Raw genomic sequence first — 16,042 nt, 5'->3', positions numbered from 1 at the left:
CTCTTCTCTCTCTCTTCTCTCATCTCTCTTTTCTATCTATCTCTCTCTCTCTCTCTCAATGTTGGTGCGCAAATGCGCCTTTTTTTAAATGTTCCGGTGCTCCTTTTTTGGCAGGGGGTGCACCTGCGCACCAGTTATGTGCAGTCCTGCTTATACGGTCAATTTAGTCCTAATTTTACCTTAAAGAGCCTGTGACACGGTTTTCCCCCATCATCCAAACCCATCAATTTGAGTACATATTGTCCCCTTGAAAACCGTTACTGAACTGATTTTGGATATTTGTACTTTGATAACCATTAATCTGCCTTCAATGTTGACAATTTTCTGGATCTTCTCGCGGATTCTTCAAGTCCCGCCAAATGATGGGTGACGTCATTGCGGGCACAGCGCTCCAGCTGCACCGTCCAGGATCCCAGCATCTGCATGTAAACCTTTATATATATACAGTCAGATGTAAACGCACGACGGCGCACACAGCAGCAAGCTCAGACAGTGATGACAGGTTAATATTGAACGTGTCTGAGAGCTCATATGAGGCTGAAGGATCGGTTTATGTTGTATCTGTTAGAAGTTTAGGAATGAGGTGCGTCAATCTGGGCGATCATATGGTCATGTAGCCAGTGGTGGAATGGGACTACAAATCATCCCGGGACTCTCGACCGGCCCACTTTGGTACCGCTAGTAAATTGTCAACGGGGGGAGCGGGGGATGTAAAATACAAATATAATGTATAATGTCTGTGTCTTTGACATTAGCGCTGCTAGCCACCTGTGCCCTGTACTACGAAGCCAGTTCAACAGACCCTGGATATGTTTGAGTAACAAACAAACTAACAACAAACTAACAAACGAGATCTCGCTAAGCGGTCCTACGACGCTGGTTATCAACTCGGTAAATCAAGCCAGGGTTTCTCTCTCCAGCTGAGAGCGCGTTCACGTCTAAGACACGAGTGGATCTGACTTGAATTACATTTGTCTCGAGTGTTTCGTCAACATAATGTGTTAAATAATGCTTCTGCATCCAGTCTGTGACACTGTGAGTGTTGCACGGCCAGATGAGGCTGGAGAAGCTGACTCAGATCAGGAGATATATGATATATTATGATATTATATGATCGATGATCGACTGATTGATGATGTAATATGAATGATAAGTGCGACACGTCGGCGTCTTCTCTGCATACGGCAGTTTAAACTGTATTTTCTTTATCCTGTAATATGACTTGAGAGATTTAAACTCCGCACACTGAGTGGATCTCTTTTCTATAGACGCCGGAGGCGGGCAGCGTCAGGTAAAAGAAGTTATTTAGCCTTCTCAAACCTGAGCCTCACGCGCCGCCTATGGGGGATGTGCCAGTGACTTATCCGACCGGCCCACTTCGGTACCGGCCCATCGGGATTCGTCCCGATGGCCAGTCCGCCACTGCACCCAGCCAACGTAAACTGTCAACGGGGGGAGCCTCGCTGCGGGGAAACGGTGGACCTAGTGTCCCGATCGGAGTGGGAATAATAATAATAATCCGTGCATTTTATCCATTAATTTCCCCAACATTGTGGTAAAAAACCACACGTTTAATCCACGTTGGTGTACTACAACTACAAAAAGCATCGGTTTGTTTTCTCATCAGTAAATGCAGACCGGCTCAAACAAACGATTTTTAATCATCATCCTCACTCATCATTTAATGTATCATATGTTCGCCGAATTGACATGAAAGCACTAATAAATGTAGTTTCATCCACTTGAGTTTATAACCACAACAATAATCGATTTGTTTTTATAGCACATCCGACGGGAGGAAATTCAGCAGCTCTCACTCCCGATTTGTAATCCTAATGTAATCATCATCTTCACCACGATCATTTATGTTTATGTCGCCGAATTGACATGAAAGCACTTCATTAAAAGGTTATTAACGTGCCTAAACTCAGTAATTCACCATTTCTACGCATGACACAACACACTTTGTCCGTGTTTGGCTCTCGAAGCGTTCCCGCATTGACGTCACTTCCGGCTTCCCCCAAAACTTCAAAATGAGTGAAGGAATTTCCCCGCGATGTTCGAAATTATTGATATTTAACGAAACGGTATCGCTTTTTCTTTTTTAAACTGACGGTTCGAGATTACTAGTAGCCCAATATTTCATTGCACAACAGTTGTTGGGATGGTGTCACAGGCTCTTTAAAGATCCTCCAAAAGTGAGGGTGTTCTGAGTAAACATGATAAAGCCTCTGCTGAGTTTGCTGTTCCTGGCAGTTGAGCATCTCCCCTGAACTCACACCGAACTGAGACCACTCTCACAACACAATAAAAAAACTTCAGTTCGTGACCCCTTCACTGACCCAGCAGCTTCTCAGCACTAAAAACAACCTTTATCTCCAAGATACTCTTACCAACTCACCAATACATTTTAACAATAAAATAAACCAGAAAAAGAACTACAACCAGCAGTCAAAATTATATTCTGAAATTCTGTACTGCTGCATTTAATTGTTTGTTAGCTTGGCTAATTTGGACATTTCCATATTAATCCTAATATTTCCATCTGATTTAGTCATTTACTGAAAGTCACAGCAAGGGTTACTATACACATTTGAAAAATAGACGACAACTTTCTATCAATAAGCACATTCACGTGTGGTTCAATATCATGATTGAAACCCTTAAGAGTAAAGATCCGGACTGTACCTCTCATCATCAGGCAAATGCAGCCAGCTCAGGATGGTCAAAATCCTTCTCTCCAGAGGAATCACCCTGGAAACACAAAATGATGAATGATGGTGGGGAGTCAAAGAAAGAAGAAATAATAAACACTGACCATTTATTTACAGTTTATACATCTTGAATTAATGTATTTATATATACACATTTGTAAAAAGACCCTCCTGTCTTCATAAACAAAAGTGGAGCTGATCTGTGTTAAAAAATGACACTTGAATGAAACTTGTTGTGAGCAGTAAATAAGCCTAATTAATATCCTTAACATTCAAATATAAAATACATTTTGGTCTTTCGGTTTTCTGTCACGTTGCATTCAAAATAAAAAGTTTTAATTTAAATCATTTTTGCTCAATGCGTCAACAAGCTGCTGTTTGAGTCGTCAATGGCTTCTGTTGTGACTGAGAGTGGGGGGGTATTGTCATGTGTCCGTGTGTGTTTGGTTCCTTTGTCCGTCATTCTCAGGATGTTGCCCCTCGTGATCATTATGTCACTGATATGTAAATGTTTTTTTATACAAATCTGTCTGTGCACTCATTTAGGTAACAATAGAACAGGGAGACAACTGCTATGATTACATATACACATACTATGTAGTAGGCTACAGTATACTTAAAATGATACTTTGTAAATTCAACTTTTAGAATATTTAGTTGACCAAACACTGGTCTTAAAAAATATTCCAGTACTAACTTAAGTACCAAGGCCAGAAGAATGTAGCTGCTTTCACTCCTTGTTTCTCTGCTGTGATCCAGATCTGTAAAACAGAACATAGGGAGGTTATCAGAAATGAAATGTCCCTTAAGTTAAAAATACCACACTACAATGCTTCACCTTTGAAATCATATTGTTGCGTCTCATTTTGTATTTGTCGACCAAAAATGCGCTTGTGGGGATCTCACATTTCTGCTTGCGGATCTCAAATCTCTGCTTGTGGATCGTCTTTCTTACACACACAGAGTTTTGAGACAAACATTCCACCGGTCTGGGCTAAAATCTACTCGTGTCACTCGGTTATTTTCGGAAACCACGTGATGGCCTGCTGATGACGACATTTCTGCATGGTTTTCAAAGTAAGAGCATGATGGTTTGTTTAATGCTTTTTTTTTTTAATGAACAGCGGAACATTAGATGCATTCTTTATCACCATCATCATCATCATGTTATAGTGATACAGTTAGTTTGTGTTAGTTTATTGGTTCAACTTTCTTCATTGTTTTTTGTGTATTCAGTCAAGCAGGTCAAAGTTACAAAGCACTTCACATCTTATTAATCGGCATAGTTTTACCTTACCAGTGCAGTGGTAGCTTCTAATATCCGTTAGCGCAGCAACAACAAGCTTGCTCTCTCGCTCGCTCTCTCTCTCTCGCTCGCTCACTCGTGCGCTGGAATCAATCATTTTTCAAATTATGAATTTCACATATATAAAAAAATAATTCTGAGAGATATCTATGCCCATACCGTTCTGACACCGAAACCTACGTGGCAAGACGAGATAGCAGCAGCATATGTTTTGATCGTGCTGAAAAGCCCATTCCTGTCCGACAACAGCTGGAGGAACGACAGCAGCACATGAGGCAGGGGACACGTAATGGGGTCCAGGCTTTTCTCTACACACCAACGCTGAAACGCTGACCACTTAGCTGTGTAAGACGCTCTGGTAGACGCGGCCCTAGCTCCCTGGATGGTACGTAACATCTTGAGAGAGACCAAGCCTCTCTAAGTGTTCCCGTTCCAGGGCCATGCCACAGTGCTGGCCTATCACTGGGTGGCTGCTGATCGCTCCCTCTGCCTGGGAGAGAGCGTCCCAGCGCCACGGAACTTCCCACGGTCTGCCTGACAGCGTATGCTGTAGGCATGGAAGCCAGGACGCTCCCGTGCGCTCCGGGGCTATCAGGACCGCTGATAGCCGCTTCTCCCGCACTTGGTCCGGGAACCGAGGGGTCAGCGGAACTGGTGGGAAAAAGTATAACAGCAACATTAGAAGCTGCGCAGATCGTAGTCCTCCCTGGCGATTGAGGTAGGCTGCCGTGGCCCTGTTGTCTGTGCCAATCAACACATGTTGATTGTACAGCAACGGGGCGAAGTGCTGGAATACTTTCCAAAGTGGAGAGCAGCTCCAACCACCTCTGGAGTCTCCTACTGTGGAGGAGACCCAGGGGGATCACCACATGACCAGCTGGCGTCATGCTGAGCAGCTGCATCACGGAGAGGGCTGTCACCACGCTGCGGGGTGTGACACACCGGAGGAGAGCTGAGTTTCTCCACTCTCTCCCGCGAGAGCCGCACTCTCATGCTGGCTGAGTTTAATTCCACTCCCAGATAAATGATATGAAACCCAGGCTTGACAGATGCGATACGAGATGTACCGTCTGTAAAGCGACTTCCTCCCTGGAGCGAGCCCGCAATAGCAGGTCGTCCAGATAAAACTACACTCTCATCCCTCCTCTGTGTAGCGGCTCCAGCCTTCTCTACACACTTTGAAAAAGTGCGAGGAGCAAGGGAATATCTGAATGGCAGACGGTTGTCTGGTATGATATTCCCTGAAATGAGAAACGCAGGAATTTCCTGTGTTTCGGGATGATGGGTACGTGGAAGTATGCATCCTTCAGGCCTATGGAAATGAACCAGTCATCCTGGTGAACACATTCCAGCACCTGTTTGTCAGCATGTGGAATACTGACAGTTCGAGGATGGGTCTTTTTCGGGATTTAGAAAATAACAAGAGAAAAACACCCCTGATTTTCCTCCCTTTGAGCGACCCTGGAAATGGCCTTTTTCAACAGGAGGTCCTGCACTCTGAATGGAGCACAAGACACTGTCCCTGGGATGACAGGATTGTTTCCTGTATCCCATCAAACTGCGGGGGGGGGTGTGAGGCGACCTGCTCAGCCGGCCCATCCATCTGTCAATCGAACACACGTGCCGCCACAATGAGTAATGCCCTGAGAGCAGGCGTACATGCTCTCGTGGTAGTCATGTTGAAGAGCCACACCATCGCCCTCGCCGCCGTTGTCCCGTGAAGCAATCCACGGGGGGCCCGGACCGAAAAGGCTGCAAGGGGGCCTCCACACAGCTGCTTTTCACACAGGCTCTCATTATGTTGCAGTTTAGGAGAAGGCTTGTCAAATAGACATTGAGGCGCGTTCACGCTCAAACCCACTGAGGGATGAGTGGAGGTGTGTGCAGTGCTGTCCACACAAGGCGAAATACCGACACTCGTGGGCTCATTAGGTGCTTTCACTCCGGAGTACTTTTCCATGTATGGTTCCGATATAGTTCCGAAAATGTGCGTTCACAACAAAAACATCCGGAACTAGAAATGAGAACCTTTTTACCCCCTTTTCCATCCCTGCTAGAGAGGTACTTCCATGGGAGAAAAAGGTTCCCATTTCTGATTGGCTGGGCGGATTGCAAACCACGCCCCGTAAAACTCCCAACAAGTTTTGTGATGCCGCCATTTCATTTTCCTCGCATTAGCATTATTAGCATTAGCCCAGCGCACAAACGGAGAGAGACTAACTTATGGCAACACAAAAGAAAACATGGGAGCGGTGGAGATGAGGAGATGTCGGCGTTTCTGGCGATTTACTCTGAAGGCTTCAGAAGCTGCTGGGTGGACTCCCAGCAGCTTCTACTGAAGCCAGTCCCCAACTCCGGGGACATCCGGCCGGGGACTTAGGGTGGCAGTATCCGCCGTGAAGTTGTTTGCGGCCTGCCAGTAAACCCAAAGCAGAAGAAGAAGTGACATCAGCAGGTTAATTTGCCTAATCCTCCCTCAGGGACTTATTCCGGTTTGAACACGATCTACTCTTTAGTTAATCAGAACAGTGCTTCAGTACCGAGGTGCTGAAGAAAAGAGGGAGCAGATTGTTGGGCCTCCTTCCTATTTATACTGAAAGTGAGTTCGAAGTGAGTCCCTCAGCCATCAGCAGAGCTTTGACTGTGCAGCTCTTACACTGTGACTCTGAGGGGTCAAGCACAGACACAATAACAATGAAAACTGCTGCATACAGATTATTTTTGTTTTTGCAACCTCATGTTAAGAATCTTGTTGCAATTGTTTAAAAGTTTGAATGACCGTAAAAAACGGACCTTTGTCTTATTGAAACATTTATTTTGGACCTTTAAGATTTGTATTTGAGTACCCCTGATGTAAACCCACCACACAGGCCTATTATTAGAATAGCAGTTTTGAGATGCTATTTGTACCCAGTAGTGTTAATTTCGTTGACTAAAACTATGACGAAATATGTTCGTCAACGACCTTTTTTTCCATGACGAAAACGAGACGATGACGAGACGGCACCGACGGCAGTAAACAATAACTGTAACGAAATCATCATGCAATATCGTTGACGAAAAGTGACGAGACGAAAATGTAGTTTACTAAATAAAAACTATGACAAAATCTCTCTTTACTTTCGTTGACGAAAAATGAGGAGACGAAATATTATCAAAGATAACGTTAAATCTCTGATAGTCAGTTTTTCTCCCAGCAGTTCCACTTCCGGTGCTGCGGCAGAGCAGCAGCTGTTTCTGTGCTGCGCGCGGCGGTACATTTGAATTACACCGGGCAGCGGCACAATATGAACTGTCAGGAAGACTCGGGTCTAACTCATGGTCTAACTAACCTTATTTAACAGAAAATAAAATGGCAACAACAGGGCTTAGGAGCAGTGGTCGCACTCGCGTTAACCGAATACCCCCCCCATCAGCGCGAGTGAGTGATACATTGTGCACTCGACGGGTAATAATGGATTATGACGGAAATGTTACGATCCTGTCCGTCAAAATGACTGACAACGAAAAAGTCTAAAGCCACCACTGCTTCGGAGAAAGAAACGATGTGATATTTGGGCCCATTTTCGCTACAATGAGGCGGAGAAAAAAAGCGAATGCATTGTTTTATCAGAAGGGAAGCAATGTGGCCAAAACAGCTGGTAAAAACACCACAAACCTGACCAGATACTCTCTGCAAAGCTGCATTCTTAATCATTCAACCTGTGTTTTTCATCAAATAAGGACAAGATAATCTTATTTATTTATATACTAAAATGACAAATTATTGGTTTTGGCTAGACTACTTTGACTGAAATGTTCTATATAATCTGATGACTAAAAAAGACTCAACCGTTTTCATTGACAAAAAGTAGACTAAAATAATTAGTTTTCTTTGACTAAAATAAGACTAAAATGCTCAGACTTTTAGTCGACTAAATCTTGACTAAAATGTTTACTGTTTTACTCGACTAAAATAAGACTAAAATGCTCAGACTTTTAGTCGACTAAAACTGGACTAAATAAAAACAGGATGAAGGTGACTAAATATGACTAAAACTAAAAAGGAAATTTAACACAGGACAAAGACTAAAACTAAATTAAAAAATAGCTGACGAAATTAACACTAGTACCCAGCTTCTCAGTCAAAAAATATCTCCAATTCATAGCTAACTGATTCTGAATCAATATGTACATTTTAAGTGATTTAGCGGTTTAGGGTTTGTTAATTAAACATATTTTTTAAGCTGTTTGAATCAGTGAACTTTTACAAAGCTATGCTGGCAGCTTTCCGATTATTACAGGCACTATGCTAAGCTAGTCTAAACTGTGTGCAGATATCATGAGTCAAGAAAGGTTGTGAGAAACAAAGTCTTAGTGTACATTCTTCCTTAACAATTCTTTAGTTAGCCGCCCTGATTATAACCCATCATAAGCGGTTAACTAGAGTGTACTCACAGGCTGTCCGCCCCACCAGCGGTGGTTCAGTTTCTCCCTGGTGCGCAGGCTGAAGGTGGCATTAAACACTGGATCATGCATGGTGTTTCCCACAATGCCATGAGACTCCGGGTACAGACCCTACAAACAGATCACACATAGTACTTATTTTAATGTTAAATATCAGTCTTGCATCAGCATCATATGCTTTGCTGTTGGACCTTTTGAACAGGGCTACTAGTGTTGAACGACATAACCAGTGGTTACTTACTGTGGCTAGGGTGTATAAATTTGGGAAGGTCTTTGATGGGTAGACTGGTCGCATGTAGGGTGCTGACGTACCACACGCACCTAAAGGACAAATAATTTTCTCAAATTTAAACTTTCTAAAACATATACAAGCAAATCAAAATCGTCAATTAAATAATAAGCACAGTAGGATAAAGCTAGATACTGTCATGCAGGGTTCCGATTTGTCTTCGAAACATCTGAGGTCCATTGTCCTTGTGGCCTAGACCTTGCAGACATCAGTATCAGAGTTTACTGTATTTTGTACACAATCAGTTGTGGTTTTATCAGGCTGGGGAGAAAGAGGATGATTCTGATGCTGGGTGACTCAAAGCCAATGGTAGAGGCAGACACCAAGGGGAAGTTTAGGTAGATAAACTAGGGCGTTTTCTTCATCTGTTCATGGAATCCTCACACGGTAGTGGGCATATGGGGAGGAGGCTCTAATGTCCCTCATGTTTCAAACTGTCTTCAAGAAGGGGCTAATGTGGCTTTCTTTCAAGGTTTCTGATGTGTTGTGGTCTTGTTGTTCCTCTGATTCCACTTGTCTCCTGTCCTTGACAAAAGATTGGTGACGTAGGACGCAAAATAGATTGGAGGTAAGTTGTTGAGGGACATAGTTGACCTGCTTTGAATGATATCAGCCCCTTACATGACCTTTACCATTGGTTATCAGCTTTCCAGATAGGTGATAGAAGGGACCCAAATTAGCCATTTCTGCCACCTTTGACCATAAGTTGGTGATACAGCAAGAGGTGAAGAGTACGGTGGCCCTGAAGTGCAAGACACCACAGCATTTCAGAAAACACCACAGCATTTCACAAAACACTACAGCATTTCAGAAAACACCACAGCATTTCACAAAACACTACAGCATTTCACAAAACACCACAGCATTTCACAAAACACCACAGCATTTCACAAAACACCACAGCATTTCACAAAACACTACAGCATTTCAGAAAACACTACAGCATTTCACAAAACACCACAGCATTTCACAAAACACTACAGCATTTCAGAAAACACTACAGCATTTCACAAAACACCACAGCATTTCACAAAACACCACAGCATTTCAGAAAACACTACAGCATTACAGAAAACACTACAGCATTTCAGAAAACACCACAGCATTTCAGAAAACACTACAGCATTACAGAAAACACTACAGCATTTCAGAAAACACCACAGCATTTCAGAAAACACCACAGCATTTCAGAAAACACCACAGCATTTCAGAAAACACTACAGCATTACAGAAAACACTACAGCATTTCAGAAAACACCACAGCATTTCACATTCGACGGAAAGGGTATTACTTTAGGGAGAACACTTCTTGTTTGTGATTGGACAGAGCCAGCCAGAGAAGCACTGCTGTGATTGGTTGTTTTTGCTGCCAGTCAAGAAATGACGCTTCGTGATTGGTCAACACCCGACAGCGAAATATGTCCCAACCATGGTCCCACAACGTATGATCCCATTCCCAACACATCAGCCGTTAGCACACACACTCGGAGCTCACAGCTCCTCATATCTGTTCAGAAACTGGACAAAAGTTAAACATGTACAAACCACAGACTGTCTATGTCATGGCGAATACAGTCGCTGCTTTATTTATGTCTGTATGATGTTGTTGTGAGTGTGTACGGAGCAGCTACAGGTTAGTTTAGCCTGATGAATCCGATTCAGAAAACACGCATTTTAAAAGCTTTTCGCCTGCCGTCTTGTCTGCAGACTTGTCAAAGCGTTAATTCATGGTTTTTACTAACTGCTATCAGTATGTAGTTACTTCGGCATCACTTTGAAACGTGTATTACAATTAAATCACGGTCAAATATGTTCATTTTGTTGTAGGATTTACATGGAGATACGCCCCGTCCCCTCTCCAGCGCCTCTTGTTTGAATGACAGCATTGACAGGAGCAAACACAGCTGACAGCCGCGGTGAAACTCGAGCAGCCGCGGTGAAATTAGAGCGATGTGAATATTGGGTAGTCTACCATAGTATTTACATGGAGATAAGCCCCTTAAAAACCACGAGTTAATAAAGCATTAATTCTGTATTTACTCCTGTCATTCAAACAAGACGCTGGAGAGGGGGCGGGCCGTATCTCCATGTAAATCCTATCGGAATCGGATCCATCAGGCTAAACTAACCTGTAGCTGCTCCGTCCACGCTCACAACAACGTCATACAGACATAAATAAAGCAGCGACTGTATTCACCATGACATAGACAGTCTGTGGTTTGTACATGTTTAACTTTTGTCCAGTTTCTGAACAGATATGAGGAGCTGTGAGCTCTGAGTGTGTGCTAACAGCTGAGCTAACGGCTGATGTGTTGGGCTAATCACGAAGCGTCATTTCTTGACTGGCAGCAAAAACAACCAATCACAGCAGTGCTTCTCTGGCTGGCTCTGTCCAATCACAAACAAGAAGTGTTCTCCCTAAAGGAATACCCTTTCCGTCCAATGTGAAATGCTGTGGTGTTTTCTGAAATGCTGTGGTGTTTTCTGAAATGCTGTAGTGTTTTCTGAAATGCTGTGGTGTTTTCTGAAATGCTGTAGTGTTTTCTGAAATGCTGTAGTGTTTTGTGAAATGCTGTGGTGTTTTCTGAAATGCTGTGGTGTTTTCTGAAATGCTGCGGCGTTTTGTGAAATGCTGTGGCGTTTTCTGAAATGCTGTAGTGTTTTGTGAAATGCTGTAGTGTTTTCTGAAATGCTGTAGTGTTTTGTGAAATGCTGTGGTGTTTTCTGAAATGCTGTAGTGTTTTGTGAAATGCTGTAGTGTTTTCTGAAATGCTGTAGTGTTTTGTGAAATGCTGTGGTGTTTTCTGAAATGCTGTGGTGTTTTCTGAAATGCTGTGGTGTTTTCTGAAATGCTGTAGTGTTTTCTGAAATGCTGTAGTGTTTTCTGAAATGCTGTGGTGTTTTCTGGAATGCTGTAGTGTTTTCTGAAATGCTGTGGTGTTTTCTGAAATGCTGTAGTGTTTTCTGAAATGCTGTAGTGTTTTGTGAAATGCTGTGGTGTTTTCTGAAATGCTGTAGTGTTTTGTGAAATGCTGTGGTGTTTTCTGAAATGCTGTGGTGTTTTCTGAGACCTTTAGCAACAACACTTCCCTCAGCCATCAGCAGAGCTTTGACTCGCTGTTCTGGCCCAACACCGTCACCATGACGCTGTGACGTTAGACACTAAAGAAGGAGAACTAAACGTTGCAGATTGTCAGACCCACTGCAGTAGAATAAGAAGTTTTCTTTTGGAACTCTGGTGCTGGAGATATTATTGATTTTGACCAGAAGGAATGCCAAAATCAACACAAAAACATACTAATTTTAACCAAAACTATGATAATATATTTCCTAGACCAAATAGTACTTAATCGTAATTTGTTTCTGAAATGCGTTGTTATGAGATCAAAGTAATTTCTCATATTTTATTCTTTGAGATTGGCTAAGCAAAAGGGTTCTTGGGGAAAATACTATAGCAGCGCAAACCTCATCCTACTTGTTCCAGGGTAAAGGATTTAGACTTTGTGTCAAGAGAGTTCCAGGCAAGAAGAATAAGCCTACTTGAGATTGATTTCCAGAAAGAGAGCCCTCCTGTTTCTTATAAATTGGTACTTTAAAAAAACATTATTTTTCCATCATGCTGAGTGTTGAGCGGTAAAGTGGTATTATTCCAACACAACTGTATAAGATAGACAATAGTTCTTTAGTCACACAGCTCATGTGTTGGATTCAGAAACCGATATTATGAGACAAAGTCAAGAGTACGTACTGAGTTTATGTATGTTGGGGGTGACAGAGTTGCCCTTCTTCAGGTAGGATGCTCTGAACCCGTCGACAGACAGCATGATGAGGGGAGGTCGGATGAAGCTATACACAAGAAGGATGCAAAGATAAAATTCACCATTGGCAATATCTGTATTTTGGATGTAATTAAGGTTATTATTCTTTACTTTTCATTAAAGAACTCCTATCATGCTATTTCTAGTCATATATTATGGGTTTCCACTTCGGTACCGCTAGTGTATTTTCAATGGTGGGGGTTCTAGTGACTTATCCGACCGGCCCACATCGTTCGACCGGCCCATCGGGATTCGTCCGGAATAAAAGAAAAAGGGGGTGGGGTGGGCTTATGCCTGCTCAGAATTCTAACGAGATTCTCAGCTAAATGCTGCCGTGATGAAACGCCATATCATGTTCAAAACCACATCATGGATTATTTCTGAAACAGTATGGGGCTCAAATGCTTTTTTTACAAAACAGCTTGGGTAAGAGTCAAGCCAATGGCCAAGTGATTACGTTTTGTTTTTTTGACTTACTTGTATCTTTAAGGATAAGGATGGTGGTACTCTATATTCTTCGTAATATCAACAAGTCCATGAAAAGATCAAAAGCAACCATTTCTTACACTTTCTGTGCCACTTAGTCCATTTGTATTTATAAAATTGAAACAGCTAAAAACACAGTTTCTTTTTAAAAAAGAAAAAGAAAAGGATCAGTCATTTCCTCAAGTAGTTTAATTTCCTGCTTTTTTACACATACTCTCTCTAGTACAAGTTAGCTCTGAGTGTTAGCTATGCTTGCTAATGTAAACAAAGACCATCTTACGTCCAAAACACGTTGCGTAAGGTTTCTGATACAGCGATGTTCCTGATAGGGCCGTGGGTGTAAAGCCAGTCCACATTTCCGATTTGACATGGCTAATCTGGATTAGCTCCGTTGTACTCTCCGTTTTTGGAGATGTAGGTACGGAGGAAAAGAGAGAGGGTTTTGTTCTCTGACACTTTGCGAGTTCCCTGACACTCAGAGGATACATCTTTATGTATAAAAGAGATCAAAAAGTACATTTAGCATGATAGGAGACCTTTAAATCAAATTGGATAAATGATACTAAAGGTCTGATGTGTCTAATATGGACTTGTTGGACTTGTTTCTTAAGACTTCAATTAAACACACATTCTTGAGCTTAATTGTTGAGTTTGACGTCAGTTCAGACTCACCCCGCAGGACATTCTGCCGTGTTGATCTCCTGACAGGCTCCGTGCACCCATGTTGCCTCACCTCAAATGGAAACAACAGCTCAGAGTAATTACCTAATTTAAATCCCATTCATTCTCAATTAGTTGTATAATGTTTTATAGACACAAATCATGATAAGTACCTTTGCAGAGTGACTTATAGTTGGAGCAGCAGTCTCCTCTCTCCAGGCAGTCCTGTGAGCAGTGGCAGGCGTGCTCGTCATTCCTCTCCTCCCCGCAGCGATCCTGCATGCACTCGAAACCTCCCGCTGAGACACATATGACAAACATCAACAATGAATACATTGTGAATTACATCTCAGGCAGCATGTCTGTAGCAGTTTTACAATTACAAGAGAAGCAGACGTAATTTGAAACAAGAAGGGACTGAAATAATTCATTTGGAGAGATTTTAAGTGTTTTTGTCTTGGATAAAGTCCCACTGTTGTTTGCTTAATGTTTTCAAGATGAAGCCACAGTTACACTCTCTTCCCCAGCCAAGGTCTAAATTAGCATCAGATGAAAATGGACATTTTGGCAACTTCAGGACAATTGCCCTTTGTTCATGTTTAATCAGCTACAGCAGAAAGCACGTATCATGTTATGTACATAGAGTTTTCTTAGGACTGGAGCTACTGTAGTACTGCTGTGTAGTATTCCAAACAAATGTAGTAATTGTCCCAGCTAGCGGGGAACGTTCTCACAACTTTGGCTAACGTTACCTATTGGTTCTAATAAGGTTTTAAAGAAACGTTTTAATCTGATGTTTAAAGAACCTTTTTAGGATGTTTATTTTTTGCAACATTCAGAGGATGTTTTGAGGATGTTATTGAGGCCTGAGATGACAGAAGGGTTTTATAAAATGTTCCTTTAATGTTACATGATAACAAATGAAGAACATTCTCCAAGTAACATTCTGCAAATGTTTTGAGGATGTTATTAAGGCCTGAGATGACAGAAGGGTTTTATAAAATGTTCCTTTAATGTTACATGATAACAAATGAAGAACATTCTCCAAGTAACATTCTGCAAATGTTTTGAGGATGTTATTAAGGCCTGAGATGACGGTACGTTTTTTTATAAAATGTTCCTTTAATGTGATATGTTAACAAAGGTGGAACGTTTTGCCTGCAACCTTCTAAGGATGTGTTTCGGACGTTGTTGGGTAACACATTAAAGATGTTCTTTATAAAACGTTCCCTCAATGTTACATGATAACCAAAGAAGAACATTTTGAAAGCAACATTTGGATAATGTTTTCAGGAGGTTATTATTTTTTTATAAAATGTTCCTGTGATGCGAAATATTAACAGGGTCATGGTCAACGTAAGATTTATTTGTAGTGCGCTTTAAAAAAACAAACTTGCTGCATTTGTTTGAAAAGGATGTTTAAAAGAAATCTGATGTCACCACATTTTCGTTTTTAGAAAAAAACAAGCACGTAATTCATGATATTGCATGTTTGCGGAGGCATGTCTGAGTTCCCAGGTAGACATTGTTGGTTCTAAAAACATTTTGAGAATGTTACCATTCATTGTTCTAGGAATGGTTTCATCGAGAAGTTTTATTTTGGTTCCTAGAATGTACTTCTGAAAGGTAGGATAACGTTCTCTAAAAACATTCTTAAAATGTTTGGTCATAACATTGTTCGAACATTAAACCCCAAGTGTTTTTGTATGTGCACATATCTCTATGGTCATATGGATCGAATAACACTTAGAAAACCAAAGACAGACATATAGAAGAATGGACCGACTATCACCACCCGTCCCTGAAACCCCTGTTAGTGAGTTAGTGCCCCTTCCCCCACCTGCCTGCTGGTCTGCTCTACACGGCTGGGAGCAATCTCCAATCAACCACACCTGTGACCTGCTCATCAGCCACACGATGAAACCTGCAGCCTGCACTCATTCCCTGCCGGATTGTTGCCGTGAACGGTTTGTTGCGTGCCGCTCTAGCTTTTTACCAGCATATTCTTTGACAACTTTTCCTGCTTTTGCCTCACACTCATTTTTGTGTCTCTCCAAGGAGGAATCCAAGGCCTTCCACACTCCCAAGACCAGCCAGGCCTCTCCACTCTGGAACAACTATTTCCCACTGCTGCCATAACCAACCTCCACTCCCAGCTCCGCTTTTCTAATAAACAAATGTTACTTTCACCAGCATGTTTTACATGTGTTAATAGTCAAATTCCAATAGTTAAGTAAACTATCAAAATCATCCTAATGACCACGTGGTCAGTCCACTTACCCAGGAATTTTGAGTTGAACAATTACAGGAATATTATGTGTTT

At 42.1% G+C, this 16,042-nt stretch overlaps 1 protein-coding gene across 1 annotated transcript in view; it reads right to left on the bottom strand.

The window, feature by feature from the left end:
• The window catches only part of LOC117455542 (autotaxin-like), an 86,186-nt gene that overhangs the window by 59,738 nt on the left and 10,406 nt on the right, over positions 1 to 16,042 (bottom strand). The window contains exons 4-10 of the mRNA XM_034095083.2: positions 13,893 to 14,018; positions 13,732 to 13,792; positions 12,504 to 12,601; positions 8,708 to 8,787; positions 8,458 to 8,577; positions 3,420 to 3,475; positions 2,689 to 2,754 (exon numbers count right to left, since the gene is read on the bottom strand). Of these exons, the coding sequence (XP_033950974.1) occupies positions 2,689 to 2,754; positions 3,420 to 3,475; positions 8,458 to 8,577; positions 8,708 to 8,787; positions 12,504 to 12,601; positions 13,732 to 13,792; positions 13,893 to 14,018 (607 nt within the window). The remainder of the gene's footprint in view (positions 1 to 2,688; positions 2,755 to 3,419; positions 3,476 to 8,457; positions 8,578 to 8,707; positions 8,788 to 12,503; positions 12,602 to 13,731; positions 13,793 to 13,892; positions 14,019 to 16,042) is intronic.

This window comes from Pseudochaenichthys georgianus, chromosome 11, assembly GCF_902827115.2.
Source record: "Pseudochaenichthys georgianus chromosome 11, fPseGeo1.2, whole genome shotgun sequence".
In the NCBI taxonomy this organism is placed as follows: domain Eukaryota; kingdom Metazoa; phylum Chordata; class Actinopteri; order Perciformes; family Channichthyidae; genus Pseudochaenichthys; species Pseudochaenichthys georgianus.
The sequence above is the reverse complement of the archived record's forward strand: the minus strand, read 5'-3'. Positions and strand labels throughout refer to the sequence as shown.